Below are 27310 nucleotides of genomic sequence, written 5' to 3' on the forward strand. Positions count from 1 at the left end.
CTTGGTCTGCAGCACACTTTTTCCCACACCAGTGACGTGTTTGAGGGCTCCTCATGTCTCTGCTGCTTCGTTGGGCTCTGCCTCAGATATTTGCACTCTTCAGTTCTGCAGCTCCCTGAAGTCTCCGAGTCTGCATCAGTGACAAGTTTTAAACGGAGGAACCGTTGTGGTCCTGGGCCGTTTTCAGTTATGGTTTTTTCTGCTTGTTAGTTCTTTGTTTTTGTCGTTCAGTTTTGCATCCCAGCTTTACTTCCTGTTTTGTTTTCCATGATGTTGTTCTGTTTTTTCCAGTGTTTGTATAATCTAGTTATTATAGATATTTAACTGTCTTTCTTGCTCTATGTCTTAATAGACCTCTCTGCACTGAATCACACTTGTTATTAATCTCTGTCTCTCTTCCACAGCATGTCTTGTCGCAGATAAATACAACAAAATAAAACCAGTACCGGTACCAGAAAAAAGAATATTTATTCATAACATACAGGATAAGACCCAGGGAAACCGAGTTAACAATAAAAACGATAAAAAAAAAACCCATAAATTTCCCACCCGAGCCTCAACTCTCAGGGCCCGGTACCAAACGACTCACGGACCGGTACCGGGGTAGGGGGTCATATGATTGTTGGGTTTTTCTCGTATCTATTATTATAGGGTCTACCTTACAATATAAAGCACCTTGAGGCGACTGTTGTTGTGATTTGGCGCTGTGTAGATAAAACTGAATTGAATTGAATGACATAATAATATTAGTGTAATAACATTATAATATCAGCTGATGACATAATAATAATGATGATGATGATGATATACTAATGTTCGTTAGTAATGAGTAATTTTATAATGATGGCTAGCTTTCACTTTATCTCCTCCCCCGAGTCTGTATTTTATTTACCTTCCACATCGACACCATGACAGAAATGAATCACAAACCATCTTTGAATAAAGCTTTATTGATCGTGACGATGATGATTGAACACGAGTTTCATTGCCTCTGAGGGAAACGTGTGAATGTAGCTTAAGATCAAAGCACAGATTTAATGTTAGACATCTGAGACGTGTAAGACAAACCCAACAGCCAATCAGAACGAGCCTGAGTGCGCTCATCTGAGGATTTTTAATGTTCAGACTTGCAGAGTTACACCGACCGCCCATGAGCAAGACATCTGCGCCGCCTGTTTTATTTTGGGGGCAGGGCTAATGTTCAGAGAGAAAACGTGTTTTGTAAATAAAGTCATGAGTTAAACGGGAACACGCTGCTGCTGGGCTGCTGGACACATACGTGACACACAGAACGTACAGCGGGACGGTCTGAGCATGCTCACACTCGTCTTCCTGGGTCTACCTTCCTGCTGTCGTCCTCCTGTCCAATCACGGGCTCTGCTGCTGCTGGGGTCATCGTGTGTGCGTTTCTCAGAGGGGTCAGAGGTCATAGGGGCGGGGCTGTTCTTGCTACCACCACAGCTCGTCGCCCCCGCTGCTTCTTGTGCTCGCCCTCTCCCGCCCGTGCAGCCTCATCATCTCCAGCACACTCCGGGCATAGGCGTCCCTCAGGTTCACGCCCGGCCCCGCCTCCCCCACCGAGCCACGGGCCAGCCGCTTCAGCATCTCGCCGTGTCGTATCGCCGCCTCCTTCATCTTCAGGGTGAAGTAGCAGGCAGAGAAGCGGTCGTTGATGATGGCGATGGGGAGCGCCAGGATTAGGATCCCAGACAGGATGCAGAGGAAGGCGAGCACCTTACCCACCGCCGTGTCGGGCCGCACGTCCCCGTAGCCCACCGTGGTCATAGACGTGGTCGCCCACCACCAGGCGGTGGGAACGCTGGTGAAGGTGGTGGCAGGAAGGTCGTGCTCCAGGGCGAAGACTGCGGTCGCGAAGATGGAGATGCCCACACCGAGGAAGAGGAGCAGAAGGCCGACCTCCTCGTAGCACTGCGCGATGGTCATACCGAGAGACTTCAAACCTGGAAGGAAGAGAGACGGAGGTCACAGACGGCGTTTATACACCTCTTACTATTATTAATCCTGTCTTTCTCACGACTTCCTCCCCCTAACCCAACAGCTCCCTCCCTGAGCTTGGTTCTGCTGCACGTTTCTTCCTGTTCCAAGCGAGTTTTTCTTTCACGCTGTTGCCAAAGTCTGATTCTCTGGATTATTGCAGGGCCTACCTCACAATATAAAGCACCTCAAGGCAAGTTGTTATGATTCTTTGTCACATTACATATATATTCAATTCATCCATCCATTCGCTCCCGCTTATCCTTTTCAGGGTCACGGGGGGTGCTGGAGCCTATCCCAGCTGTCATAGGGCGAAAGGCGGGGTCCACCCTGGACAGGTCGCCAGTCTGTCACAGTGACAGACAACCATTCACTCCCGCATTCACACCTTTGGGCAATTTAGATTTTTCAGTTAACCTATCCCCACAAAGAGCATGTCTTTGGACTGTGGGACCAAGCTGGAGAACCCGGGGAGAACCCACGCAAACACGGGGAGAACATGCAAACTCCACACAGAAAGACCCCGCCCTGATGGTGGAATTGAACTCAGGACCTTCTTGCTGTGCGGCAACAGTGCTAACCACCGTGCTGCCTATATATTCAATTCAATTCAATTTTATTTAAACAGCGCCAAATCACAACAACAGTCGCCTCAAGGTGCTTTATATTGTAAGGTAGACCCTACAATAATACATACAGAGAAAATATATATATATATATATATATATATATATATATATATATATATATATATATATATATATATACAGTGTTGGGGAGTAACAGAATACATGTACCACCGTTACGTATTTAAAATACAAATATGAGTCACTGTATTCCGTTACAGTTACCGTTTTAAAGGGTGGTATTCAGAATACAGTTACTTTGTTGAAATAAATGGATTACACGGCGGTCTTTTCCTGTTTCATATGTTCGGCTACAGTCTCCCGATTTTTTGTAATTCCACGCCGGTGGAAACCCAAATCAAACACGCATTAAGAGGCTCTAATGTCTGTGTCTCAATCTCACTGCTCATGTCACCTCTACATTCGGCCGCATAATGACGGGAAGAAATATTTTTTAAAAAATATTCACAAAAATGATTTAATATGAAGGCAATAGGCAGAGTGTTACAGGCATGGCCCTAAATCAGGGGTCTCAAACTCAAATGAGCCGCGGGCCACTTCTGGTACTGTCAGCTCATTGGAGGGCCACTTTAGTGTCCAAGTAGTACAAAAAAACAAAAACACCCTCTAATATTTCCTAAAATGTAGTGTTTTGTTTGTTTTATTTAATTCTAAATATTGTGTAACAAGACAAAATTGCAAACATGAACGCATTTTTTTCCTGACTCTTAACTATCTGAAGCCTTTCAGTTTCATTTGTCATATGCAAGTTAGCGCAGGGTCAGCATTGCAATGAAATGTATTTGACGAGCAGCAGACGGTCACTCAGCAGTATAGTACAGTAGTTTCATTGAACTACCAAATAAACAGCTCTTTCTGGCCCGACACGTGGCAGCACTTTTGCTACAATTTTGTTTGTATTTAACAAAAAAAAATGCAGGCATAAGCATACACATTAGTTTTTGACTGCAAGTGAAAATTGTTTTCTTTCCAAATAAACCTCTCACTGAACTAACACAGCCCTCAACATGTTTGCACTCTCTTGTTACCTCGGCCAGGTCCACGGCTCCGAACCGTGGTAAGGAGACCTCTGGCTAATACGTCGGGTTCCGTGTCGGGATCGTAGCCGGGAACTAGCTTTACTGTCTGGGTCAACTTTGCTACTTTGACTTTCAGGAGCTCGTCTGGAGCTTTCTGAGGGTTTGGATCCTCTGCTGAGAGGAAGGTTTGAGGAGCCAATAAAAAGCTTTCTGGAACGTTCATTTCACAGCGTCAGGGTTTGGAGATCCTGATGATATTGTTGGATTTTCAGTCCTGATCCTTAGTTCCCTCGGTGGCTCCCTATCGTTTTTAGGTCACGGGAGATGAAGCCTCTTCAGGACTCCATCTGGCGGTGTGATGCGCTCAGTGAGTGTGTTTGTGCAGCAGACCGTTAATCACCCTCAGCTGTTATACCTGCAGATTACACTTGTAACCTATTTTTCTCTCAGTTTTACAGCCTGACTTCAGTCTTTGCCTTTTCTCCGTATTATTTATTTCAATAGTTTAAGATGATTAAAGTTTCTGCCTCTGCCTCCGTTTCCTTTTATTATTCATGAGCTGAGTCCAGGGATGATCATCCTTCCCCAAATCACTCAGATCAAAGCGCTCGTACGTCAGCCTGACACACTCGGGCTCACGTAATCACACTTCCTCCCTCATTCGCCAGGATGAGAATCTATATATATTTTGGTCTTTGTTGTCCTCGGAGAACCTCCCGGCTGTAATCTCACAGCAGCGGCTTCGCTCTGACAGGATTTCCATTTCTTCTTCTCTCCCCGGATCTTTGCATCATGTCTTAAATCCGTCACATGCAGCGCTCTCATAAAACTGCCATTTCAGGCGCCATGAGTCTGATCTCACACCTACTTTTACAGGAACTGATTTCACACTCCAACCCTCTGCACATCCTCCTTCACTACATCCATGAACCTCCACCTGCCTGCAGCTCCATCTTCATCCTCCACCCTCCCTCCTCTGCACATGCTCAGACCATCTCAGCCTCTCTGACTCTGAGCCGTCCCTCATGTCCAGCCTGCTCACTGAACACCTTCAGCTCGGCTCCACCCATCACAGCAGGTCTCACCTCCATCCTTTGACCTTCCCTTTTCACGGTGTCCTTCTGTCACACTTGCCTCCACCCACTCCACCTACCTGCACTCTTTTCGTCACGGTTGAGCCCAGGTATTTAAACTCATCCTCTGCTCCAGCATGTTCACCTGTCCACCTGCCTCTCTCTCATTCGCACACATGGATTGTTTCATCTTCTACGACTTTCATTCCTCTTCTCTCCAGGCTCACCTCCACCTCTGCAGAGCAGACCTCCACCTGCTCTAAGCTCTCACTGGAGATCACAGAGACCTCCTGCCTGACATCATCTGCAAACAGGAAGGGCCTCAGAGCAGATCCCTGATGTACTCCCACCTCCACCTTTATCCCAGCTGTCACTCATACGCACCCTCACCACTGTCTCATAAACAGTGCAAATGAAGGCTTTCAGGTGCTGATGTGGTATTTTGTGCTAAAACCTAAAGATAACTAGTGCTGCTGCGATGCACATGCAGAGCAGGAAAGCCTTTAAAGTAACTCATTAACAATTATCATTGACCGGCTGGAATACATCCAACACGTTTCATTTCTCCTTTGTTAAGATATTTGAGTTTAAAGAAAAGGCAGAGCAGCTGAAAATGTGATAAGAGTCAGTGAGACTGATCCTTTCTTAGAGTATTTGAATCTGATTGGAAAGGTGTCTGCTCGTTTACTCTCAGAAGATGATGACGATGCTGAAGATGTTGCCTATATCTCAATTTCTTGTACAGGAGGAAGAACAGAGTTCCTGCTGTGAGCAACTCAATTCAATTCAGTTTTATTTAAACAGCGCCAAATCACAACAACAGTCGCCTCAAGGAGCTTTATACTGTAAGGTGGACCCTACAATAACACATACAGAGAAAAACCCAACAATCATATGACCCCCTATGAGCAGTGTTAGGAAGGTTACTTTTAAAATGTATTCCACTACAGATTACAGATTACATGCCCCAAAATGTATTTTGTAACGTATTCCGTTACGTTACTCAATGACAGTAATGTATTCTGAATACTTTGGATTACTTAATATATTATCATGCTTTTACAACTACATGAATGTACTATTGCTGTGTGATTTATTACTATTACTGAAGGTTACTCTCCATACCAATACCAACTAGATGTTTAAATCTTAATATAAATGAGTAACAGTAGGTGGACATTAGGTAAGGCTGCACTTTTTGCAGCGATCTCGTATAGAAAACTATTGCGCGCGTATATAAAACAGGTCCGCAGCTCCGAACCGTAGTAAAGGGATCTCTGGCTAATACGTCGGGTTCGTGTCGGGCTCGTAGCTGAAAACTAGCTTTACTTTGTTGTCTGGATCAACTTTGCTAGCGAGAGACAGAGAGAGGCGTTGAAAGGCTGCTCCAACAGAACTTATTGTTTCAGAGGAAAACACGAACACAGTGTACAGTTGAGTCTTAATAGCTTAGTTACAGCTGGGCTCGTCAGGCACTCTTCTTGGCTGCAGTGGTTATTATTATATTTACATGCTTCCAGCTCCCGTTTTTGCTCCGTGACAGCTCGTACTTTTCCTTTTTCTCCCTCCCTCGCTCACAGACACATAACGGGTATGGTAGTCTATTCTCGCTGCAGCACGGACTACACTGCCCATGAGGCTACATGCTTTAGGGCCATGCCTGTAACACTCTGCCTATTAGCTTAGCACAACAACAACAACAAAAAGGCGCTCTCTCACCCAGGAAACACGCAGTCGCAGAGAGAACGCGCGTCACCCTGTAACCATGGCAACCGTAACGCTGCCTCCTGGAACAACAGAACAACAGAGCGTAGCTGTCAAACAAACCCAAACAATCCTGACCCGCCACAATATGAAACAGGAAAGTACCGCAGTGTAATCCATTTATTTCAACAAAGTAACTGTATTCTAAATACCACCTTTTTAAACAGTAACTGTAACAGAATACAGTTACTCATATTTTGTATTTTAAATACGTAACAGCGGTACATGTATTCCGTTACTCCCCAACACTGCCTATGAGCAAGCACTTTGGCGACAGTGGGAAGGAAAAACTCCCTTTTAACAGGAAGAAACCTCCAGCAGAACCAGGCTCAGGGAGGGGCGGGGCCATCTGCTGTGATTGGTTGGGGTGAGAGAAGGAAGACAGGATAAAGACATGCTGTGGAAGAGAGACAGAGATTAATAACAGGTATGAGGAGTTTTTACCTGTCGAGTGCCGACCCAGCTTCAGCATGCGGAGCGACCTCAGGAGGCGGAGCACCTGCACCACACGGCCCATGTTCTCCAGCTCAGTGGATCCTCCGTGGAGGTTCTCCACCGCCAGTGTCACGTAGAACGGGAGGATGGCGAGCAGATCAATCACGTTGGGAATGCTCCGACTGAATCGGCACTTGTCCCTGACGCAGAGGAACCGAAGCGCCAGCTCGATCGTGAACCACACGACACACACGTATTCCAGGGCGTCGAAGAGCAGCGGAGCGCCGATGCCGAGGCCGCCCGCTCCAAAGTCCTCACCTAAGTCCAGTGAGATGAGCACCATGTTGATGACCGACAACACCACGAAGAACATCGAGAGCGAGCCAAAGGTCCGAGCAGCGCGCGATGACTCGGGTTTCTCAAGGACGTCCCAGAGGCGGCGGCGAGTGCCTGGGCAGGCGGCGCCCGCAAAGTCCTCATCCCCGTCATCGGCATCAAGCTCCCGCTGTACCTCTAGGCTTTCCTTCTGCTCCTTGCGGCGGTAGTAGCGCTCACGGCAGCAGGGGTTGATGCGGAGCTCGTCGATGCCCCAGTACTCAATCTCCTGCAGGAAGGAGATCTCACACAGCTCCTCCATGACGTGCAGGTGACCCGTCCGGTAGTAGTTCATCACGTACCTGTGGACAAACACAAAGACACAGGTAAGCTCAGTCTGCACGACTCTGACTGAAGAAACAGTCCAAACAAACATCCAGAGTCTGGATCAGAGCAGTTTAGGGTGACGGTCCAAAGCAGAGACCTGCCAGGCTTCAGTGCTGTTCTCCTGCATCCTTCTAAAGTCCAGCAGGGGGCGACTCCTCTGAAGCCTGATTGGACAGAAGTCTACGAGGAGGTGATCCCCCTGCTTGGCCGATCTCTGGGCTCAGTGACGTCCGTCCTTATGGCTTGAAAGAGCCTTGGTGTCCTTCATCTGAGATAAACCAAAGTCCTCTAATCATCACCTGTTCATGGTGCCAAAATAAAATTTATAAGGTGAACACGACCGCCGAAATGTCTCTTATGTCAGTGAAATCTCACTATATTGGCGTGATGAACAAAAGGTGGATTAGACTAAAAACCAGGGCAGAGTCATGTGGTAGCGACCGCTGCCTGCCGTGACTCTAAAGGGACTTCCTGTCTACTTCAGTCAGACTGAGACCAGAAACCCATCAGGATGGAGGGACTGAGCTCAGAGATCAGCTGAGCAGGAGGAGCACCTCGTCAGAGACTTCTGTCCAATCAGAGGAGTCGCCCCCTGCTGGATATCACAGTATATGTTCATAAACCTTCAAATTTATTTGGTTTAAATCAGACGTCATGAAACAAGAAGAAGAAAAGACAGAAGGAAACTTTATTTTCACGTGTTCAGAGCCCGTCACCGTCTGAGCGCGCCCCATCAAGTCATGATGCTCGCTGTCAGCGGGCCGGACGTGACCCTGCTATTTTACTGCAGAAAACTGACCTGACTGAGCATGCTCACTCTTCACTTCTTCACCCTTACTAATCTGAACCGAGGTCACCTAAACATAGACCGCCAGGTGTGAAGTGAAGCTTCCTCTGAGCAATGGCAAAGATAAAAGGGAAGAAATGCGATCAAATTTTAAATCAGATGTCATAAAAATATAAAAACAGACAACAACACCTAAAAATCTGTCTGTGTGTTGATTGGTGTTGTTAGGGTAATCTGAAATCCCGGCCACATGATGAAAACAAAAACACTGAACTCAAACCGACTCTGGAAGCTAAAAAAAACAAACAAATAATTGATTTAAATAAAAACTAATAAAAAATAGAAACCTATAACTCTGCAGCTCTGAATGCTCTTACAACATTTAGTTTTTAATTTTACGTGTCATCAGCGCCGTGTCTACAGCAGCTACAGGCAGGCCAGCACAAGCACGTTAACTTTAAACTTTAACTTTAAACTTTAAATTCGTTGCCTCTGCCAGGAGAAAAAGCGCCACCTACTGGAAGGCCTGGGAGTTCCTGTCAAAGAAGAATTCGTTCTCCAGGAAGTCGGCATCGTCGCAGAGCTCCAGCGCTGAGTCTCGGCTGCAGCAGGCCAGTTTCCCCAGCCGGGTCTCTGGGTAGGACGCCAGCAGATCCTGCGACAGCACGTAGCGACTCCCGCCAACGTTGATGATGAAGAAGTTGAGCGTGTCGCTGACGCAGGACGCCGTCCGCTCACTGAGGAAAACGCTCGACTCCAAAGAGACCAGGGAGGCGGTGTCGCCGCACACCTCCGACCCCAGACCCGCCATCGAACTGGAGAAGATGCTCATGGTGGAGGAGGAGCTGGAGGAGCACAGGGGTGAGAAGACAGAGTACAGCGTTTGGCCAACAGGGGGCACACTGACATGCATACAGCGGCCTGGTTGTTGTTTACGTTTAAATCCTCAACAACACGTGCTGACTGGTGGAATCGGCTCCTGTCAGGAAGCATTAACATGTTTATGAGTAGAAACTGCTAAATAAACATGAGCGACTTTAATCCTGCTGCTAGAGCATCGAGAGAGTATGTGATTGTTAAAGAAAGCAGCGAGTCAGTCCCCAAAAACCTTTCTCTGTACTTCCCCCTGAACACCCGATTACTCTTTTGTTACTAAGAACGGAGAGCAGGAGCTGGAAGAAAGGAACGAGACGTGTCGCTATTTGCAGATGAGACTCTGTTATGTGTTGAGTGGAGGATGCTTAGCTGTGCGTCAACATAAACATAACTCACCTGTTTAAAGTTTGCACTCACATTTTAAACAGTGCGAAACAGTAAAGATGCTAAAAATGAGCTCAACACTGCATGACTCTGTAGATTTGCTCTAACGTGCAGACTGAAAGCACAACATCAGTGCGTGCGCCTGCAGCACGGACGAATCAAAGAGAAGAGAATCAGGCTGAAAGGATGCAGCAGATCTGCGCTGTATGGAAATATCGCAGCGAGCAGTCCTAATTAAGCTGATCAATCTCTTCCTGTCACCATTCATTCCTTTTTCTGTGGTGTCTCTGTCCAAATTTGTCATTCTTACTCTGGATTTTCCAAGAGGAGAGAGCGAGGTGCTGTCCACCACCTGAAAGCGCTGCTGGGTGTGGTTGGCTCAGACGTGTGAATCACTAATGAAGCTTCCCAGCGGACTCTCGCTCTGATGTGTGGACATAAACTCACTTCCTGTTTGACAGTATTGGCTGTGAAGCCTGAGAACAGCAGGGGGTCGAGTGTCGACACATGTTGGACATGCGAAGCACGAAGCTCAACATGAGGCTGCGACGGCAGAAACGCCTCGCTGACAGTCAAAAAGTCATCCCATGAAACACTGCTGATGATGCAGCATGGCCGTCTCACACAGCAACAGCTGTCTCAGGTGATGTGGTGGGAGCTGTTTTTAGAAGCAGGTGAGAAACAGGCACAGGTGCAGCTTTACCTGCAGTCTGACAAACTGAGGCTGTGCAGCTTTTACGCTCTCTGCACTGAGCGAATTGTTTTCATAACCGTGCGCTCAGACACCAGTTCACACCTCCAGAACAGTTAGAGCAGGCACCTCTGAGCCTCATAAAGCTCCGAACAACCAAACCTGCAGGACTTCAGGTGAATTTACAATCTTCTGCTCCAGGATATGACCCCTCCCCGGGCGCCCCGGCGAGCACGCATGTGGCAGGAGATGCTGATGCCAATGAAAAATGAGTAAATATCACAGAAAAGCGGGGCTGTCGAGCCTGCTGTTAACGGAGTGTCTTCCTCTAACTGTGCGGGGCACCTGTACATCCTGTTCAACGTGGGGTCAATAGTAGGGGTGGGTTTTTATAATCGATTTATCGATTAAAATCGATTCTGGCTTGGATAACGTGAAATCGATTCATTAAAATCCTGAATCGATTTTTTTAATATAAATTTATTTTGCCCGAAACGCCAGAATCTCAGGTGAAACCTCACAAAATTTCAACAACCACCAAACAGCTAAGACAGTAAATGAGAGCAGGAACAGGGATTCTGCACAAGGACGTAAACACAAAGCGCGGCGCCCGCGGATCAGAATCAGTGAGATGTCGCCTTTCTCACCTGACGGCACGGACACGGTCGGGGCTGAAAGCCGACAGCTCGCTGATTCTGATCTGTCGGCGGGTCCGCGCTTTGTGTTCACGCCTGTTTTGCGCTGATTCTAAAGCTGTTAGTTTTATCTCTGTCCAAACAATATTGACCGAACCAGCAGCAAAAGAAGATCCAAACTACGCTTCACATAAACAACAACAACTCTGACTTTTGCTGCTTTGCTTCCACCATGATAAAATCACACTTCATGCACAGCTCTCTCTCTCTCTCTCTCTCTCTCTCTAACAGTTTCCCGTCTAAAAATCTGTTTTCTGCATTATTCGCTTGCTTGTTACGCACAAGTCTACTGTTGTTTACAGCGCTGTCGGCCGCTGTTTTTTTCCTTTTACATACTTCCTAAAAGAAAACCTAATTTCTGCCGTTCAATACTGAACAAATTTAAACTTTTTAAAATTATGCAAAATGCAAAACGCTTAGCCGTGTGTCTAATAAAACCGCTGTAACGTCAGAGGTAACGTTCATATGTTGATTAATGGTTTTCTTTCGTTTTTGATGTACTGCAGAATATTTTTATAAAACCCAGGCCAGGAAAACCACCTTCATGTTTTTCTGTTTAATCATCAGCTACTTTGACACAAAGGCATCTGCTGTGACACTTACACCTTTGATAAAGTCTTGCGTGTGTCAGCTTCCTTATTATAGATCAGAATCAGAATCAGAATCAGAATACTTTATTGATCCCTGGGGGAAATTATTTAAGATACAAATAGATACAAAAATATGTAAATGTACTGATCTGAATTATAATATTTCTGACTGTCAAAATTTCCCAGATTCAAATCGAATTGAATCGAATCAAATCGAATCGAATCGTGGATCGAATCGATTCTAGAAATCAGTGACGATACCCAGCCCTAGTCAATAGACAGATGTTCCTATGTTTGGTCTTTGTATGGGGCACAGATGTGCTGTTCTCCAAACGTTACAGAGCAGAGACGGTTCTACAAGGTCCCACACTGAATTTCATTTAAATCAGAGGTGTGTACTTTGTGTACTGCAGTATTACAGCAGTGGGACCTGTCCCCCTTACAGACTGCACACTCAGACCAGTCAGACCAGTGTGACTCTGAGCAGACAACTAGTCTGCGCATGTATGTTTAGGTGAAACCGACTGATCAAATTTGAGGAAAGTCAAACTGATGCTTCATGAAGAGGATAAAACCAACAGTAAAATAAAGACTTGCTGTTTCTGAGCAGAATCACAGGTTTCTTTCACCTTTAACTTGTCGATTTTATCACATTTTAAAGTTTTTTAAAATATATTTTTAGAGTTCGGGAAGAACTCGAAGCTCAGCGTGAAGCGAGGATTTAAAATGCAAAAAACATTGTGTTGCAGGAAAAGGTCACAGCTGGAGGAAACGATGTGACATGACGTCTTTATGTCGCTCTGACAGCTGAACGGCTGCAGGACAGTTTTCATGTTCTGTATCTTTAACCTGTTTACAGGAAGACGATGACGGTGATGATCATGATGATCAAACCAGCAGCAGAATATGAAACATTTCCCTCCGGGACTTGAGGAGAACACAAACACACCTCAGTTCCCCCCCCCCAGGTTAAAGTGACAGCATTTAAGCAAAGACTCGATGACTCCGTTTGGGGAGAGTCTCTGCATCAGCTGCAGATTACAGACGTGTCCTAAAACACATGCACAGAAATGACAGGTCACAGTTTTCAGACCACCTGAGAGCTGCTTCAGTGAAAACGCCTCAGCTGACGGACTCACCTGCTCCAAATGAAGAGGCGATAGCGCCACGTCCTCACATGCTGACAGCAGAGAGAAAGTCCAGCTGGTGTCAGAGACGAGCAGAGACGAGGAGGTGTTCAGAGAGGAGGTCTGTAGCAGGAGGACCTGGCGCTCCCTCCAGCTCTCTGCTCTCTCTGATTCGCGGTGTGCTTTTAAAACTGAGGCTGTAGGTATGGAGGCCACTTAGTGACACACTGCAGTATGAGGTGTCAAACAGGCAGCACCCTGAGAGCAGCGGTGCAGACGTGTGAGCGTGCATGAAGATGAATTAAGCAAGTACTGATGTTCCAGTCATGACTGATGTCATATCTTCAGCATCAGTGTTAAAGTGATGTTGGTCATCACAGCTGTGAGTATCATGGCTGAGTATCAAGACTAAGTATCATGGCTGAGTATCATGGAAACATGAAGAAAACAAATGATCTGTGCAGATTACAGCTGTTGTTTCAGGACAAACTGTGAGGTCGTACTCCAGGATGGTTAAAGGAAGGACGTGATTTGTGTTTCAGCTCAAAGACGCAGGATGGTGATCAGCATGAGGACGCTGCAGAGACACTGCAGAAGCTGCTCACACAGGAAATTGTGGAACAGTGGATTTGAACAGCTGTGAGGTCATCGACGGCCTGGAGCAGTAAGAGGACAGGTGTTGTATCGCAGGATGGCTAATCGGTTTGTTTCACTGACTCATTACTATGTTTTTCTTTATTTGGCCCTAAAACTCTTTGTTGTTTATAGACTAGATTCACGCATTCAGCTCATATATTCAGTGTTAAAATAATTATTATAGGTAAAAACAGTCTACCTCGAACACGAAGCATAAAGAATGTGGACTCACCGTTTCAGGTGTAAAACACAGCTGGGCTCACACGCGTTTGCTGGCTTTATAAGTCAAAGTGTCGGTGACGCTGGCGGTGACGCTGTCTGTGACGCTGTCTGTGACGCTGTCTGTGACGCTGGCGGTGACGCTGTCTGTGACGCTGTCTGTGACGCTGTCTGTGACGCTGTCTGTGACGCTGGCGGTGACGCTGTCTGTGACGCTGTCTGTGACGCTGTCTGTGACGCTGGCGGTGAAGCTGTCTGTGACGCTGGCGGTGACGCTGTCTGTGACGCTGTCTGTGACGCTGTCTGTGACGCTGGCGGTGACGCTGTCTGTGACGCTGGCGGTGACGCTGTCTGTGACGCTGGCGGTGAAGCTGGCGGTGAAGCTGGCGGTGACGCTGGCGGTGACGCTGTCTGTGACGCTGGCGGTGACGCTGTCTGTGACGCTGGCGGTGACGCTGTCTGTGACGCTGTCTGTGACGCTGGCGGTGACGCTGTCTGTGACGCTGGCGGTGACGCTGTCTGTGACGCTGTCTGTGACGCTGTCTGTGACGCTGGCGGTGACGCTGTCTGTGACGCTGGCGGTGACGCTGTCTGTGACGCTGGCGGTGAAGCTGGCGGTGAAGCTGGCGGTGACGCTGGCGGTGACGCTGTCTGTGACGCTGTCTGTGACGCTGTCTGTGACGCTGGCGGTGACGCTGTCTGTGACGCTGGCGGTGACGCTGTCTGTGACGCTGGCGGTGAAGCTGGCGGTGAAGCTGGCGGTGACGCTGGCGGTGACGCTGTCTGTGACGCTGGCGGTGACGCTGTCTGTGACGCTGGCGGTGACGCTGTCTGTGACGCTGTCTGTGACGCTGGCGGTGACGCTGTCTGTGACGCTGGCGGTGACGCTGTCTGTGACGCTGTCTGTGACGCTGTCTGTGACGCTGGCGGTGACGCTGTCTGTGACGCTGGCGGTGACGCTGTCTGTGACGCTGGCGGTGAAGCTGGCGGTGAAGCTGGCGGTGACGCTGGCGGTGACGCTGTCTGTGACGCTGTCTGTGACGCTGTCTGTGACGCTGGCGGTGACGCTGTCTGTGACGCTGGCGGTGAAGCTGGCGGTGAAGCTGGCGGTGACGCTGGCGGTGACGCTGTCTGTGACGCTGTCTGTGACGCTGGCGGTGAAGCTGGCGGTGAAGCTGGCGGTGACGCTGGCGGTGACGCTGTCTGTGACGCTGTCTGTGACGCTGGCGGTGACGCTGTCTGTGACGCTGGCGGTGAAGCTGGCGGTGACGCTGGCGGTGACGCTGGCGGTGACGCTGGCGGTGAGGCTGTCTGTGACGCTGGCGGTGAAGCTGTCTGTGACGCTGTCTGTGACGCTGGCAGTAACGCTGTCTGTGACGCTGGCGGTGAAGCTGGCGGTGACGCTGGCGGTGACGCTGGCGGTGACGCTGTCTGTGACGCTGTCTGTGACGCTGGCGGTAACGCTGTCTGTGACGCTGGCGGTGAAGCTGGCGGTGACGCTGGCGGTGACGCTGTCTGTGACGCTGGCAGTAACGCTGTCTGTGACGCTGGCGGTGAAGCTGGCGGTGACGCTGGCGGTGACGCTGTCTGTGACGCTGGCGGTGAAGCTGGCGGTGACGCTGGCGGTGACGCTGTCTGTGACGCTGTCTGTGACGCTGGCGGTAACGCTGTCTGTGACGCTGGCGGTGAAGCTGGCGGTGACGCTGGCGGTGACGCTGGCGGTGACGCTGTCTGTGACGCTGGCAGTAACGCTGTCTGTGACGCTGGCGGTGAAGCTGGCGGTGACGCTGGTGGTGACGCTGGTGGTGACGCTGTCTGTGACGCTGTCTGTGACGCTGGCGGTGACGCTGGCGGTGACGCTGGCGGTGACGCTGGCGGTGAAGCTGTCTGTGACGCTGTCTGTGACGCTGGCGGTGACGCTGGCGGTAACGCTGTCTGTGACGCTGTCTGTGACGCTGGCGGTGACGCTGGCGGTGAAGCTGGCGGTGACGCTGGCGGTGACGCTGGCGGTGACGCTGGCGGTAACGCTGTCTGTGACGCTGTCTGTGACGCTGGCGGTGACGCTGGCGGTAACGCTGTCTGTGACGCTGTCTGTGACGCTGGCGGTGACGCTGGCGGTAACGCTGGCGGTGACGCTGGCGGTGACGCTGGCGGTGAAGCTGTCTGTGATGCTGTCTGTGACGCTGGCGGTGACGCTGGCGGTAACGCTGTCTGTGACGCTGTCTGTGACGCTGGCGGTGACGCTGGCGGTAACGCTGTCTGTGACGCTGTCTGTGACGCTGGCGGTGACGCTGGCGGTAACGCTGGCGGTGACGCTGGCGGTGACGCTGGCGGTGAAGCTGTCTGTGATGCTGTCTGTGACGCTGGCGGTGACGCTGGCGGTAACGCTGTCTGTGACGCTGTCTGTGACGCTGGCGGTGACGCTGGCGGTAACGCTGTCTGTGACGCTGTCTGTGACGCTGGCGGTGACGCTGGCGGTGACGCTGGCGTTGAAGCTGGCCCTGCAGCATCGATACAAAATCAGTGTTTGTAGCCGACATTTACATAAAGTTGTATTTCTTAATCATTCTCGGCGTGCTTCACTCTGACACCACGAGGCTTCCGTCAGTAACAAATCTGCCTGCAGTGTAATCTGATTACTTCAGAGAAGAATTCCTGTTTTTGACAGTTTAGCTTTGAATTCTGATTGGACAGTTGACTCTGCCCACTGTGTGGGGTGAAGAGGAGAAGGCGGAGCAGCAACCACCCTGTTCCCGTCCACAGAGATGAAGACAAACATCCAAAGTGTGAAACTTGATAATAACGAGAGCGAGCTGGTGCGCAGCCATGCGCGGCATTAATCACCCTCCATACAGGACGCCCCTCTCTCTGAGATGCTGCTGCTGTTGCTAGGCAACAGTGCGACTGAGCCCGAGAATAAAAATGTGCTCCAGTTTTGTGAGCCTCACAGACGCTGCTGCCACAGCGCCGCCATGTGTCCGGCCTGGAAATTACCTGCATAGCAAATTCAGAAGTGTTAAATGTGTTGGTGTTAGTACTTTAATATGACTCACAGTCACAGTCTTTAGATGTAAGTCTGAGGTGTAAAATATTACTGTTAAAATCGAGTGTTTCTATATCAAATCTGGAGGCGTTGCAATGGAAGCGTGAACTCTTGACCTCTGAACTGTTAAAGGGGCTATGACACTAATATAGTAAATTCACAGAGTCCGGCCTCAGCACCAAAGTGAAGCCGTTTCAGAACATTTCGCTCTACAGATTTCTGAGTTGTCTGCCATGCTTGGTAAGTAATTTTTTTCTGAGATTGTTTTAATTATTATTACTATCTTTTACTTGTGTGACTTTTTTGTTGAGACAAAGCGGTGTGAAAGGCGTTAGCCTCGCTGATCGGTGAAATCTGTTGTTTGGTGGGATATGGGGGGAAGTTAGAGTTCCACAAAGTGATGAAGGGAGGACGTTCATATTGTAATGAAGAAAAGAGTAATGAGCGTGCTGTTTGCACTGAGCAGCTCACCTATGTCAGACCCTTTGATAAACAATATTCTAATGAAAGTCAGAACATGCACAGTTCAAAACAAAGGTTTTTCAGAAAAACATCGCCTCTTTTTAATAAACGTTTATTTCCAAAGGAATTTGTAAAATTTCAGAACAGTTTCACAATGAATTAGAAGATAACTCCAATGTAGTTAAAATAAAACACTCTGTGAGAGTTAATACATAAACTCTTAACACCTAGTTAGCATTAACAAGTGTTAAATTATCAGCTCCAGACAGATTTGGGATTTAACATGTTACGATTTAATGTTGTCAGTGTTTTGTTTTATGTCATGTTTAAGGATTTTGTTCTCAGTTGTATCTCACGTTTAGTTTAGTTCAGGGTCCATGTGTCATTCTGTCTCTCAGTGTCAGGTCTGCGTCTTGGTGTAGTGTTCTCATTTCCTGTTTTATTGTGAAGGTCTGCGTCTCATGTGAGTGTGTTCAGTTTTACCTCTGTCTCGTCTTGTTGATTATTCCCAGCTGTGTTCCCCACCTGTGTGTAATCTCCCTGTGTTTCCCTGTGTGTATTTAAGTCGCGTCCTCTGTCTTTGTAGTTTGGCCGGTCTGTCTGTGTATCCACCATGTCTCGTCCGTGTGTTTCCCTGCTGCCCAACCGTCATCTGTTTTTCTGCTCGCTGTCATTCGTGTTCAGGTTTGTGTTTCTGTTCAGGGTCAGTAGTTTAGTTTTCCCAGTGTAGTTTAGTTCTCCGTTTACCATTTTGTCCATCTCTTTTGTTGTGTTTGCCTTAGCGGCACCAGCCATTTTTAGCCAACCTGGTTGTCCATTTTATGATAAAGCCTCTTCTCATCCCACAAACTGGTATTCATCTTCTTTTATGTTGCGGCCTTGAGCCGGGTCGTAACAAACACTAAATCAGAGTTAACAACTCTCCAAAAAGAGTTCAATTAACGCTCATGGTGTAGACCCATATAGACACTTTAATGTTGAAATCAAATCTGTCAGTGTTAATTTGGGCATGCTGGGTTTGCTGCGTGCTGATGGTTTCATGCCATGAAGCTGCAGACTGAGCGTGCTCACAGTCACGGTTTTAATTTGAAACTCTTCGCATACATTTCCTGTCAGGACTGATAGACGGTGGCGCTGCAGAGGAACGGCCACGCCCTCTTTCGTCTTTCTGGGCCATAAAAAGTTCCAGTTCATAATTTGTGCTGCTGTGAGGAAAATCAGGAATCATGAGGGGAAATGATTAAAGGCACTTTTTATTTTCAGACGTGTTGTTGTTGTTGTTTTTAAATGATTCAGATTCATTCTTGGACTCGTTTACAGCAGCTTTGTGTCGGCCTGAGAGGTTCCTGTTTTGGGGTCCTGATCTCTGTTTTTGGGTTCTGGTTCTTTTTACTCTTACAGCCTGTCAAGTCTTTCCCTCCTTTGTAAGGTGGCCCCGCCCTATCTGTCCTCACCTGCTGTGATAGTGCTCACCTGTGCTCTGTCGTTCCTGTGTTTAAATCGTATTAAATTAATCCAGTTTGATTAATTTTTATTGCTTAAAATGATCAGACTGTGTGAAGTCAGCAGTGTCAAAGCTGCTGCGATGGTTCACATCATGTGATGTAACTCACGGCGTCCTGCAGTCAACGGTTCGACCCTCCAACCTGCCGGGGATCGAACAGTAACAGTACAGGGAAGCGGGGCAGCTGTGACAGATGTGGAGCTACCAGCTGAAACTATCCTCCATTATTCCGATCGGCGCTGCATTTTCATTAAAGCGAATTCCTTTTGATTCGGTTAAGCCAGACTTTGTCCTCCTGGTTTCGTTTGGTCTGCATGAGTTACTTTCATGAAGACGTTTGAATGCTTCTGTCACTTTTATTATTCATTTTTGATGCTGGACAGCGACAGCAATAAACGACCCGAGACAGACTTTTATCTTTATTAAATATAATAAATGTGAGATAAACGCAGTTTCTCTCTCATGAGGTGAAATCTTTGTCTCCTTTGAGGCAGTAATCCATCATTTCATTACCAGCAGGACGAACATTAACAGCGGTATATTTGTGTTTGTTGATTTACTCTTTGAGGTGTTCAGCACTTGTAGTTTTTATAAATAAGGAGTCTTGCTTTGTTCTTTTTATTTCATTTCTTCGATTGAAATGTTTTTCTCCTTTTTATTGCAGTTTTAGTTGATCGTTGTCTTAATCGGTTTTTTTTCCCGCCTGCAGTACTGCAGTGTGAACACAGGGGGCGGCAACGCGACGTCACCCGGGTTCTCTTCCCTTTAAGGACGCAACGGGTTTTACGTCATCGGAGAGAGATCCAATCGGTGGTCGCCTCCGCATGAGTCCCCGCCCCGTAGAGAAACCGCCATTACAAAATCAAAAACAGAGCTGACAGGCGATCGGCGGCTCGCGCGCAGTTTCGGGAGCAGGTGAGTGTTTCTCAGCTGTTGATCCACTGTTTCTCCGCGGGACTCCGGAGGCTCGTGTGCGGCTGCGCCAGGCCGGTTTATCGGCGGGTTATCGCTCGGTGACTGCTGCGCGACTAACGGCGGCGTTAGCACGCGGTGCTAGCTGCAGCCGTCCGCCGATAAACGGTAACGGCAGGTTCACGTTTTTCATTCACTTGCGGACCGTCTGCGCACAGGTGACCGCCAGGTCAGCGGGCTCGGCGGCGAGGAGGGAGGAAGCTGCCGGGTAGCGCTCAGCCTGTTAGCGGCTAACTGCGCGCCAAGAATCCGCAAAGAGCGAAGAAACAAACAAAAGCCCGCAAAAATCCCCCAGAGTCAAACCTGAGTGTTCCACACGAGCGCCTGCGCACACGGGGACAGGTGTTCACCCCCCACACACCTGCCCGCGTTTCGTTTAGCGAACATTCACAGTAAAGTTAAACTGGGCTCCAGGCGTTGATGGCTAGCACCCGCGCTGCCAGACTCCGTTCAGAATTCAGCAGATTTTACAAACAGACGGACCTGCCAGGTAAAACAGGAGTGACAGAGTGCAAGTGTCAGCGTGATGGAGTCAGCGGACCGTTCGGCTCATGTCTCCACTCACTGTGTGGTAGTTTCTTCTCTCTGGGTGTGATTTTGATGCCGATGCTCTCACTGCTCAAAGAAAACTTTGGCATGTCTTCAGTTACACACATGGCAGCACACACCCCTCACAACCTCATGTATGTGATGGCAGTGTACTGCTTCTGATTAGTCCATGAGGAAGAATCCTGACCACATGCCCGCTGGTGTGTGTGTGTGTGTGTGTGTGTTTGTTTCTTGCCCCTAGGATTCGTGGAGAGTCGGCAGAAGGTCAGACATGAGTGACGCAGCGGAGGAGGCAATGGACAGCTCCGCGGTGTCTGAGGAGGAGGTGGAGGACCAGCAGGAACCGTCACAGGAGGACCAGACGAGTCCCAATAAAAGAGGCTCCAAAATCTCAGGTAACGGGGATCAGACGGCGTGAGGGGGTCGGGCCTGTGGGCTGGCTCAAACCAGTGATTTATGTTTGAGTTTGTTTTGGTCGCAGCTGTGGGAGAAATCATCGAAGGGAAACGGGCAAAGAAGACGGTGGAGAGGCTCGACTTCCAGGCGCCGAAGCAAAGAGAGAAGCTCAAGATCGGAGACGGTAAGCGACGACGGGCCGTGGCCTCCACTGGTCTCAGCGTGACGTGGACGTGTCTGAACACTGCTGCTGTTCGTTTCTGTCGTTTTCAGGCAGCGGCGATAAATTGGGAGACATTCCTCGCACCAGCTACCAAATCACCAAGATGAAGCCGGCTGACCTGAAACCTCTGCACGCCATCCTGTTCGACAGACCCGGGAAGGTGAGAACGTTTAAACACACCAAACAGAAATCGGTTTTAAAAGCCGGATTACTCAGAGTAAATCCCACTGATGGGTTTCTGCTTCCTGTCACCTGCTGCTGTATCTGAGAGGACCTCTGCTCACGAGTTGGCAGCAAACACGTTCGCGCTGTGTTTCAGTCAGTGTGGTCCAAACTGAAACTGCCGACTGTGAGCGAAACTTTAGTTCTGAAACAAAAATAAAGATGTCGGAGTGTCTCAGAAGTCCAGCGGGAATGTCCGTGTGGGTCAGATCCTCTAAATGCAGGACAAAGGAGAGGTGAACAAAACCGTAATGACGATCTCTGCATCGGTGAAACGTCCAGTCTGCTGCCGAGCGGCGTGCGCCCTGAGGGGACGTGGCTCCACGGCGCTCTGACCTGTGTGCTGACTGTGTCAGGTGGTCGGGCTGACTCTGAGCGCTGTTCCTTCTTTTTCAGATGGCGACGATAAAGAAGAACCTGCGGCTGTTCAACGGCTTCGCCTTTGATGCCGACAGCGAGCAGTTTGCCAAAAAACGGGAAAAGCTTCTCAAGTAAGTGTGCGCTCAGTATTTCCATGACGGTAACCTACAGAAGATCAGAGGTCACGCAGTGGCTCGGTGCGTTTACGGGAGGTGGGGATTTGTTGTGGCGAGCTGTAGATCCGTGTGCTTGGGCAGGACGCCCCACGGATAATGCCGTTTAAACATTCAGCGACCTGCTGACCTTCATTCAAACAAAGGGTTGCTGGTTCGATTCCAGCTGGAGACGTGATTTATGAGTTTAAAACTACCAAATCAAACATGGAGTCTCAGACACGTGACCTGTGACTTATCACCTGATCCGTGTGTCCACAAAGCTCCATCCATCCTCTGGGGGGCGGAGCCTATCCCCAGTAACCATTGGGTGAGAGGTAGAGTACACCTGGACAGGTCGCCAGTCTCACAGGGCGTTTTTATTACCACGTCATGTCAAACATGAATATGTGATGTATTACTGCAGTACTACCACTGTACCCCCCAGTGATGACTACAGAGGAGTCCACAGAGCAGACCTCCTGCTCTGCGTCACACCATCCTCAGCAAACACCCACTCAGACGTCTTCAGCTGCGTGTCTGAGCGCGCTCAGAGCCGGGGAGCCGTCGCATGGAGCAGTGACCTCTGAGAGTCGGACTTTCATGCAGCGGGCAGCGAGATCGATAAAAACCTTTTGCTGTGTTCACGAAACCTTCATCTGTCCACGATGAAGCTCGTTCTCTGGCTAACCGCTGACTCTCTCCGTGCAGGAACTCAAACTTCACAAACAGCAAGCTGAAGGTGGTCTGCAGCGTGCTGGATCTGGAGAAGAAAGGAACCCACTCGGACCTGGTGGATCGAATCCTGACCTTCCTCACCGCACCGAAGAACAGTGGCAAGGTGAGCTGAGCTACCTGTGGCGCCGAGACTCGCCTGGACCTGAACTTTTCAGTTTTTATAAAACATGTCCTCTGACCTTCGGCAGCGGCTGCCAGTGAAGAAGAAGAGGAAATCGAAGAAGAAGCTGTCAGGCGACGACTCGATGGCGAAGAAGAAGAACAAAACCAAAACCGCCAGCTCGTCGTCCAGCCCCAAGAAGTCCAAAACAGGAAGCAAGTCCAAAGCCATCGTCATGGACTCGAGCAGCGACGAAGACGACGATGAGGAAGACGAGAAGGCGGGAGCTTCGGCGGAGGCAGAAGGATCGGACGCCGAGGAAAAACCGTCAGAGAAAGAGGAGGAGGAGCAGTCTGAGGAGTCTGCGGAGGAGGAGGTGGTGAGCACAGAGTGAAGCAGGTGGAGCGGAAGGTGATCAGCTGACGGGAAACCGTCTGACCTGTGTGTGTGTGTGTGTGTGTGTGTGTGTGTGTGTGTGTGTGTGTGTGTGTGTGCCAGTCCAAGTCCAGCAGAGGGAGTAAGCGAGCACGGACACCAGCGAAGAAGACAGGTCCTCCCAAAAAGCGATCAAAGAAGGAAGTTTCAGATGAGTCGGAGTCGGACGCCGACAGCGACGTAGATGAGAAGGTAAACACGCTAGTGTGCCTAATAAACTGGCACACGTCAGGGCTGCTGAGGTTACTGAAGTTCTTCTTCGGTGGTGTTCCATCTGATCCGTTTCTTCCCTCGTTTCCTTCGGCATGCTTTAACAGAGATCTAGGGGTCAAAGGTCACACAGTCAAGGTGACGCCCTGACGCTCAGAGAACACCGCGGCGCCCTCAGCTGGTTTAAATGATACAGCGCTGTGGTGACATCACCACAGTGCTGCAGGGATACGGGGGCAGAGCAGGAAGTATGGAATATTCAGCTTCCTGCCATCATCAGTTTACAGTCCCGTAGCTCCTTCAGGTGAGCTCGGGCTGATGATGATGGAGGCTGTGACACAGGTTTGATCCACCGCCTGGACCGCATCCTCCTCCAGCAGCTCTCTGTGACCATCCTCGATGATGGCGGCTGTAACAGCCACAGTAGTGTGGTGTCTCCTTAAGACAGCCTAAGTTGATGTTTAGTGATGTCACGAGTGCCCTCTGTAGAGTGTGGGAGAAGCGTGCTCGCACACCTCATGTGTTTACCTCATTAACTCAAAGTAACGTTACGGGTTGTATGAACTCTGCTCGCTTCATGTATGATGAGACCGCAGCCGTTCAGTCGGGCTTGTAAGGTTGGTGTTTATTAAAGTACAAACACTGTGGAATTCCCACTGCCACTATGCTCGCAAGCTTTTGACTGTCCTGCTGAGTGTGTTGGCTGCCTCGTCCTCTAACCACTGAATACAGCCCACGTTACATGATGATGATTTCTTTTCCAGCCCAGGAAGAAGAAAGCCGCTGCAGCCAAACCTGCGGCCAAGACGAAGAAGGCGGACAGCAGCAGCCACCGCAGGAACAACACCAACACAGGTGAGCTCGTCTCATCGATCAGTGTGATCTGTGATCAGAGGTCTGCGGCGTCACGCTCGTGTTGATCCCAGGTGTGCAGGTAGCTCAAAGTTTAACGCCCACAGTTTGCAGGTAAAAACCATAAATTTATGTTTCACAGTGAAGCGCTCACTGAGACTTTAGGTGACAACCGTTGACCTTGTTACCAAAATAAGAGCCCTCAGAAACAAGGCAGTTGAAGGTGTGACGAAGACTTCCTGTTCTGATGTTTACCCAGGCTTGTCCAAAACGTCCTGATTGGTCACAATAACTGAGTCAGAGTTTAGTTCCTAATGAATTGGCCACTGCGTGTTTCGGAGCGACCTCCACAGTGAGGACGATGATGTCAGAGACCTGGCTGTAAATCTCCCGTTCTTCTTCTTCGTGTGTTTTTCCGTGGCTCGTCATCGTGCAGCGGAGGACAGCTCGGACGACGACGAGCCGCTGATCAAGATGGTGAAGAAGGGGCCGAGCGACGAGCAGCTGAAGGAGACGGTGCAGAGTCTGCTGAAGGAGGCCAACCTGGAGGAGATGACCATGAAGCAGATCTGCCAGAGGGTCAGTCTCCCTGCTTGTTGTGTTACCATGGTTACAGATGCTGAGCAGTGTGGACAGGTGGGGGCGTCACCTTCAGGCTGCAGCAGCTGTCCAAACATGTGGCTCGAGGGCCCAGAAAAGGCCTGCCACCCCCACCCCACACACACACACAGTGTCGGGTACTCTAACTCTGACATAATGCTCCCTCTCAGACAGGCCTTCAGACTTGTGGGGACGGACATGTTGGTCCCCACAAGTAAACCAGCTGACTGAGGGGGTCAGGGGGGTTAGATTGTGTTCAGCTCGTGTGTGTGTGTGTGTGTGTGTGTGTTGTCACAGCTCAGTTTGTCTGACGGTGAAGCGTGACGCTCTCTGTTCCAGGTGTTTGACACGTACCCCGAGCACGACCTGAGCACCAAGAAGGACTTCATCAAACAGACCGTCAAATCTGTGAGTACACACACACGCACACATGCGCTGTTCTTCCTGATGGTGTGGGGACATTAGCGCAGTGCTTTACTGTCCAGTGTTAAAGGGCAGCAGCAGGTCAGAGGTGCGTCTGCCACAGGCTTCATCTCTGAGCAGTCGCTGCATGCTGTGGGTCACATGTTTGTCATTCCTCAAAATAAGTACTCTATTACACAGAATACTCGTTACATACTCTGTAATTATCGTCCAACAATATAAACTGAGCTACAGTCGCACACGCTGACACAGAGCCCACGACGACACGCACACAGACTTTAAAGCGGTCGTCACGGTGATTGTGAAACATGAGCAGGTGCAGGCGGGGCTGCAGCCTGACTGCTCACCTGTGTGTTACCTGCTGAAGCTCCAGCCCCGCTCATCAGCCAACAGGAGATCAGCTGATTTATTCCCAGGTTACCGTCCTCCTCAATGTCAGGTTAATATTTACAGGTGAATAGAAATGTGTCAGTTTTGTTTTCTGTTGAGGTGAAATGCTTCTCACATACAGGAAGTTGTAGATTAAATCCATGCTTTGTTGATAATTGGACCAAATCTTTCTTGATAAACCACAATTAATGAGTCTTTTACAAATGACTATAAATACTTGAACATCACAGACATTACGTACAGTATTTAATGACAGCAGGAAGTGTCTGTTGTGGGCTTTTATTGTGAAGGGTAAGGAGGAAAACGGTTTGCTGATGTCCAGCGGGGTCATCTCAGAGCAGCTTCATCTTGCCATTTCTTTAAAAACCAAAACAGGAAGCGAGTCGGCGCGTCACCGTGTTTATCAAAAACACACGTGATATGTCAGAAACGATTTGATTGGCTGCTGTGTGTGGACGCGTTTCTCATCCTGCAGCCACCTGAGCCTCCACCAAAACCCCGCCCACCTCGTTCGCTGTCACCGTTCAGTCTGCAAACAGGAAGTCCACAAACTGCCGTCATGTGTTGTTTTTCACTTCGATTCTTTACGTTCATGTACAGAACTGTGCAAAAGTCTTGAGTCTTATATTATAAAAGTCTTATATTTGACTTCCAGGCAGTCAGACTGAAGTGCTAATAATTCTCCAGCCTGTACGCGACCTCTGAACCGTCCGAGGATGAACCAGTGTTGTGTCTGCACACGCTGTTAGCCGTGAGAAATGCCACAGATAACAGTCTGATATAAAACTAAGTTTGCACCAACGAGGCAAAGAGCTGAAACTGCACAAGTGTGAGGCCTGAAAACCTTTCAGCAGATCGGAGAGACCTTCAGCCTCACAGGAGGCTGATGAAGGTCTGAGGAACAGGACCTCAGCATTACTGAAGCAGCGTAGCGTCACCCTGCACGTCCTCACGCTGAGCTGAAGGATCAAACATATTTACACCTGTGAAATCACGCAGCTGTTCTAACACACGGGGTGGCTCAAGACTTTTGCACACTACTGCAGCCATTTAACCATCAGAGCACAGACCCTGCCAGTTGGTGACCCCGCCTCTGCCCCGCAGCGGTGCATCATGGGAACGGCGAGGGTTTGGGGTGCTCTGGTCTCACAGGTGAACCCTGCAGGTGTTCCTCAGCTGTGTTTTCTCTCCTCACAGCTCATCACATGAAGACGTGAAGGGAACGACCTCGGCGAGCAGCTCCTCCCCCCACGTCTGCTTTCTCTTTTATATACGACGTTTTTTTTATTCCTGCGTGGAGCTCTCACGTGAACTCATCACCGTTGTGTCGCCCGCTGTCGAGTCCAGAGCAGAAGCTGTTTGTCTGATGCGTGAGGAACAGGAAGTAAAGAGAGCGTGACTCCGGGAGAGCCGAGCTCTGGACTCTGTTTGTCGTAGTCTAAGCTTTTCTCAAGTTTTCTTCTGTCGTTTTGTTCTCGTTTGAATCTTCTGAGATGTGCTAAAAAACTTTCTGATTAAAATTCTACCTTTTTTCAACAAACTCGTCTCCGAGCGCTTTCTAAGCCACCAACTCCACCAAACAGGAAACGGCGACCTCAAACTCGGGCGGTTCAAAGGTGTGACCGGGAAACAGGAAGTCTCCACCTGACCATCAGCGCTGCGTGGTGTTAAGTTCAGGGACTTCCTTAAAGCCTGGACATGTTTCAGGGCCGAAGTAATTCCATAGTCACTAAGAATGAGGAAACACCGAGTGTAGACAGGAGCAGCTGAGGAGACCAGTTCATTAACAAACACAAACAGAACTGATGCTCAACATTATAATAAGGCTGTGCAAAGTTACTTATGTTGGTAACATCAACAAAGACGAGCGGAGACACGACAGCGATTGTTGTACAAGTAGAAATGTGAGGACACGGCCAGCAGTAGGTAAGGGATCATTCAAACCGTGCTTACATCTCCTGAAACTAACGGATAACGGGAGTGGGACCTTCGGTCTCCTTCCAGTGTTTGACTCTGAAGCTTACTGTGCAGCGCACCGA

The 27310-nt window shown here is 49.2% G+C and overlaps 2 protein-coding genes across 3 annotated transcripts; one reads left to right on the forward strand and one right to left on the reverse strand.

Annotated features, from left to right (window-relative positions):
- Positions 1–516: 516 nt before the first annotated feature.
- Positions 517–12928, reverse strand: kcnv1 (potassium voltage-gated channel modifier subfamily V member 1). The gene is made up of 4 exons (XM_063485634.1): positions 12798–12928; positions 8941–9267; positions 6943–7610; positions 517–1961 (listed from the first exon to the last, which is right to left on the reverse strand). Exons 2-4 carry the CDS (start codon positions 9252–9254, stop codon positions 1450–1452), a joined length of 1494 nt encoding a protein of 497 aa, XP_063341704.1. The 5' UTR covers positions 9255–9267; positions 12798–12928; the 3' UTR covers positions 517–1449.
- A 6538-nt stretch (positions 12929–19466) lies between these two features.
- On the forward strand, positions 19467–26811 carry dek (DEK proto-oncogene). Of its 2 annotated transcripts, none has more exons than XM_063485636.1 (12): positions 19467–19564; positions 20412–20565; positions 20652–20750; positions 20840–20949; positions 21408–21502; positions 22235–22364; positions 22450–22740; positions 22860–22988; positions 23771–23861; positions 24295–24437; positions 24798–24866; positions 26469–26811. In XM_063485636.1, exons 2-12 carry the CDS (start codon positions 20442–20444, stop codon positions 26478–26480), a joined length of 1293 nt encoding a protein of 430 aa, XP_063341706.1. In that variant the 5' UTR covers positions 19467–19564; positions 20412–20441; the 3' UTR covers positions 26481–26811. The 2 variants fall into 2 exon arrangements, with proteins under 2 accessions (XP_063341706.1, XP_063341707.1); XM_063485637.1 differs by having other exon boundaries at positions 22450–22737.
- Positions 26812–27310: the final 499 nt, after the last annotated feature.

This window comes from Pelmatolapia mariae, linkage group LG10_11 (genome assembly GCF_036321145.2).
Source record: "Pelmatolapia mariae isolate MD_Pm_ZW linkage group LG10_11, Pm_UMD_F_2, whole genome shotgun sequence".
Classification (NCBI taxonomy): Eukaryota; Metazoa; Chordata; class Actinopteri; order Cichliformes; family Cichlidae; genus Pelmatolapia; species Pelmatolapia mariae.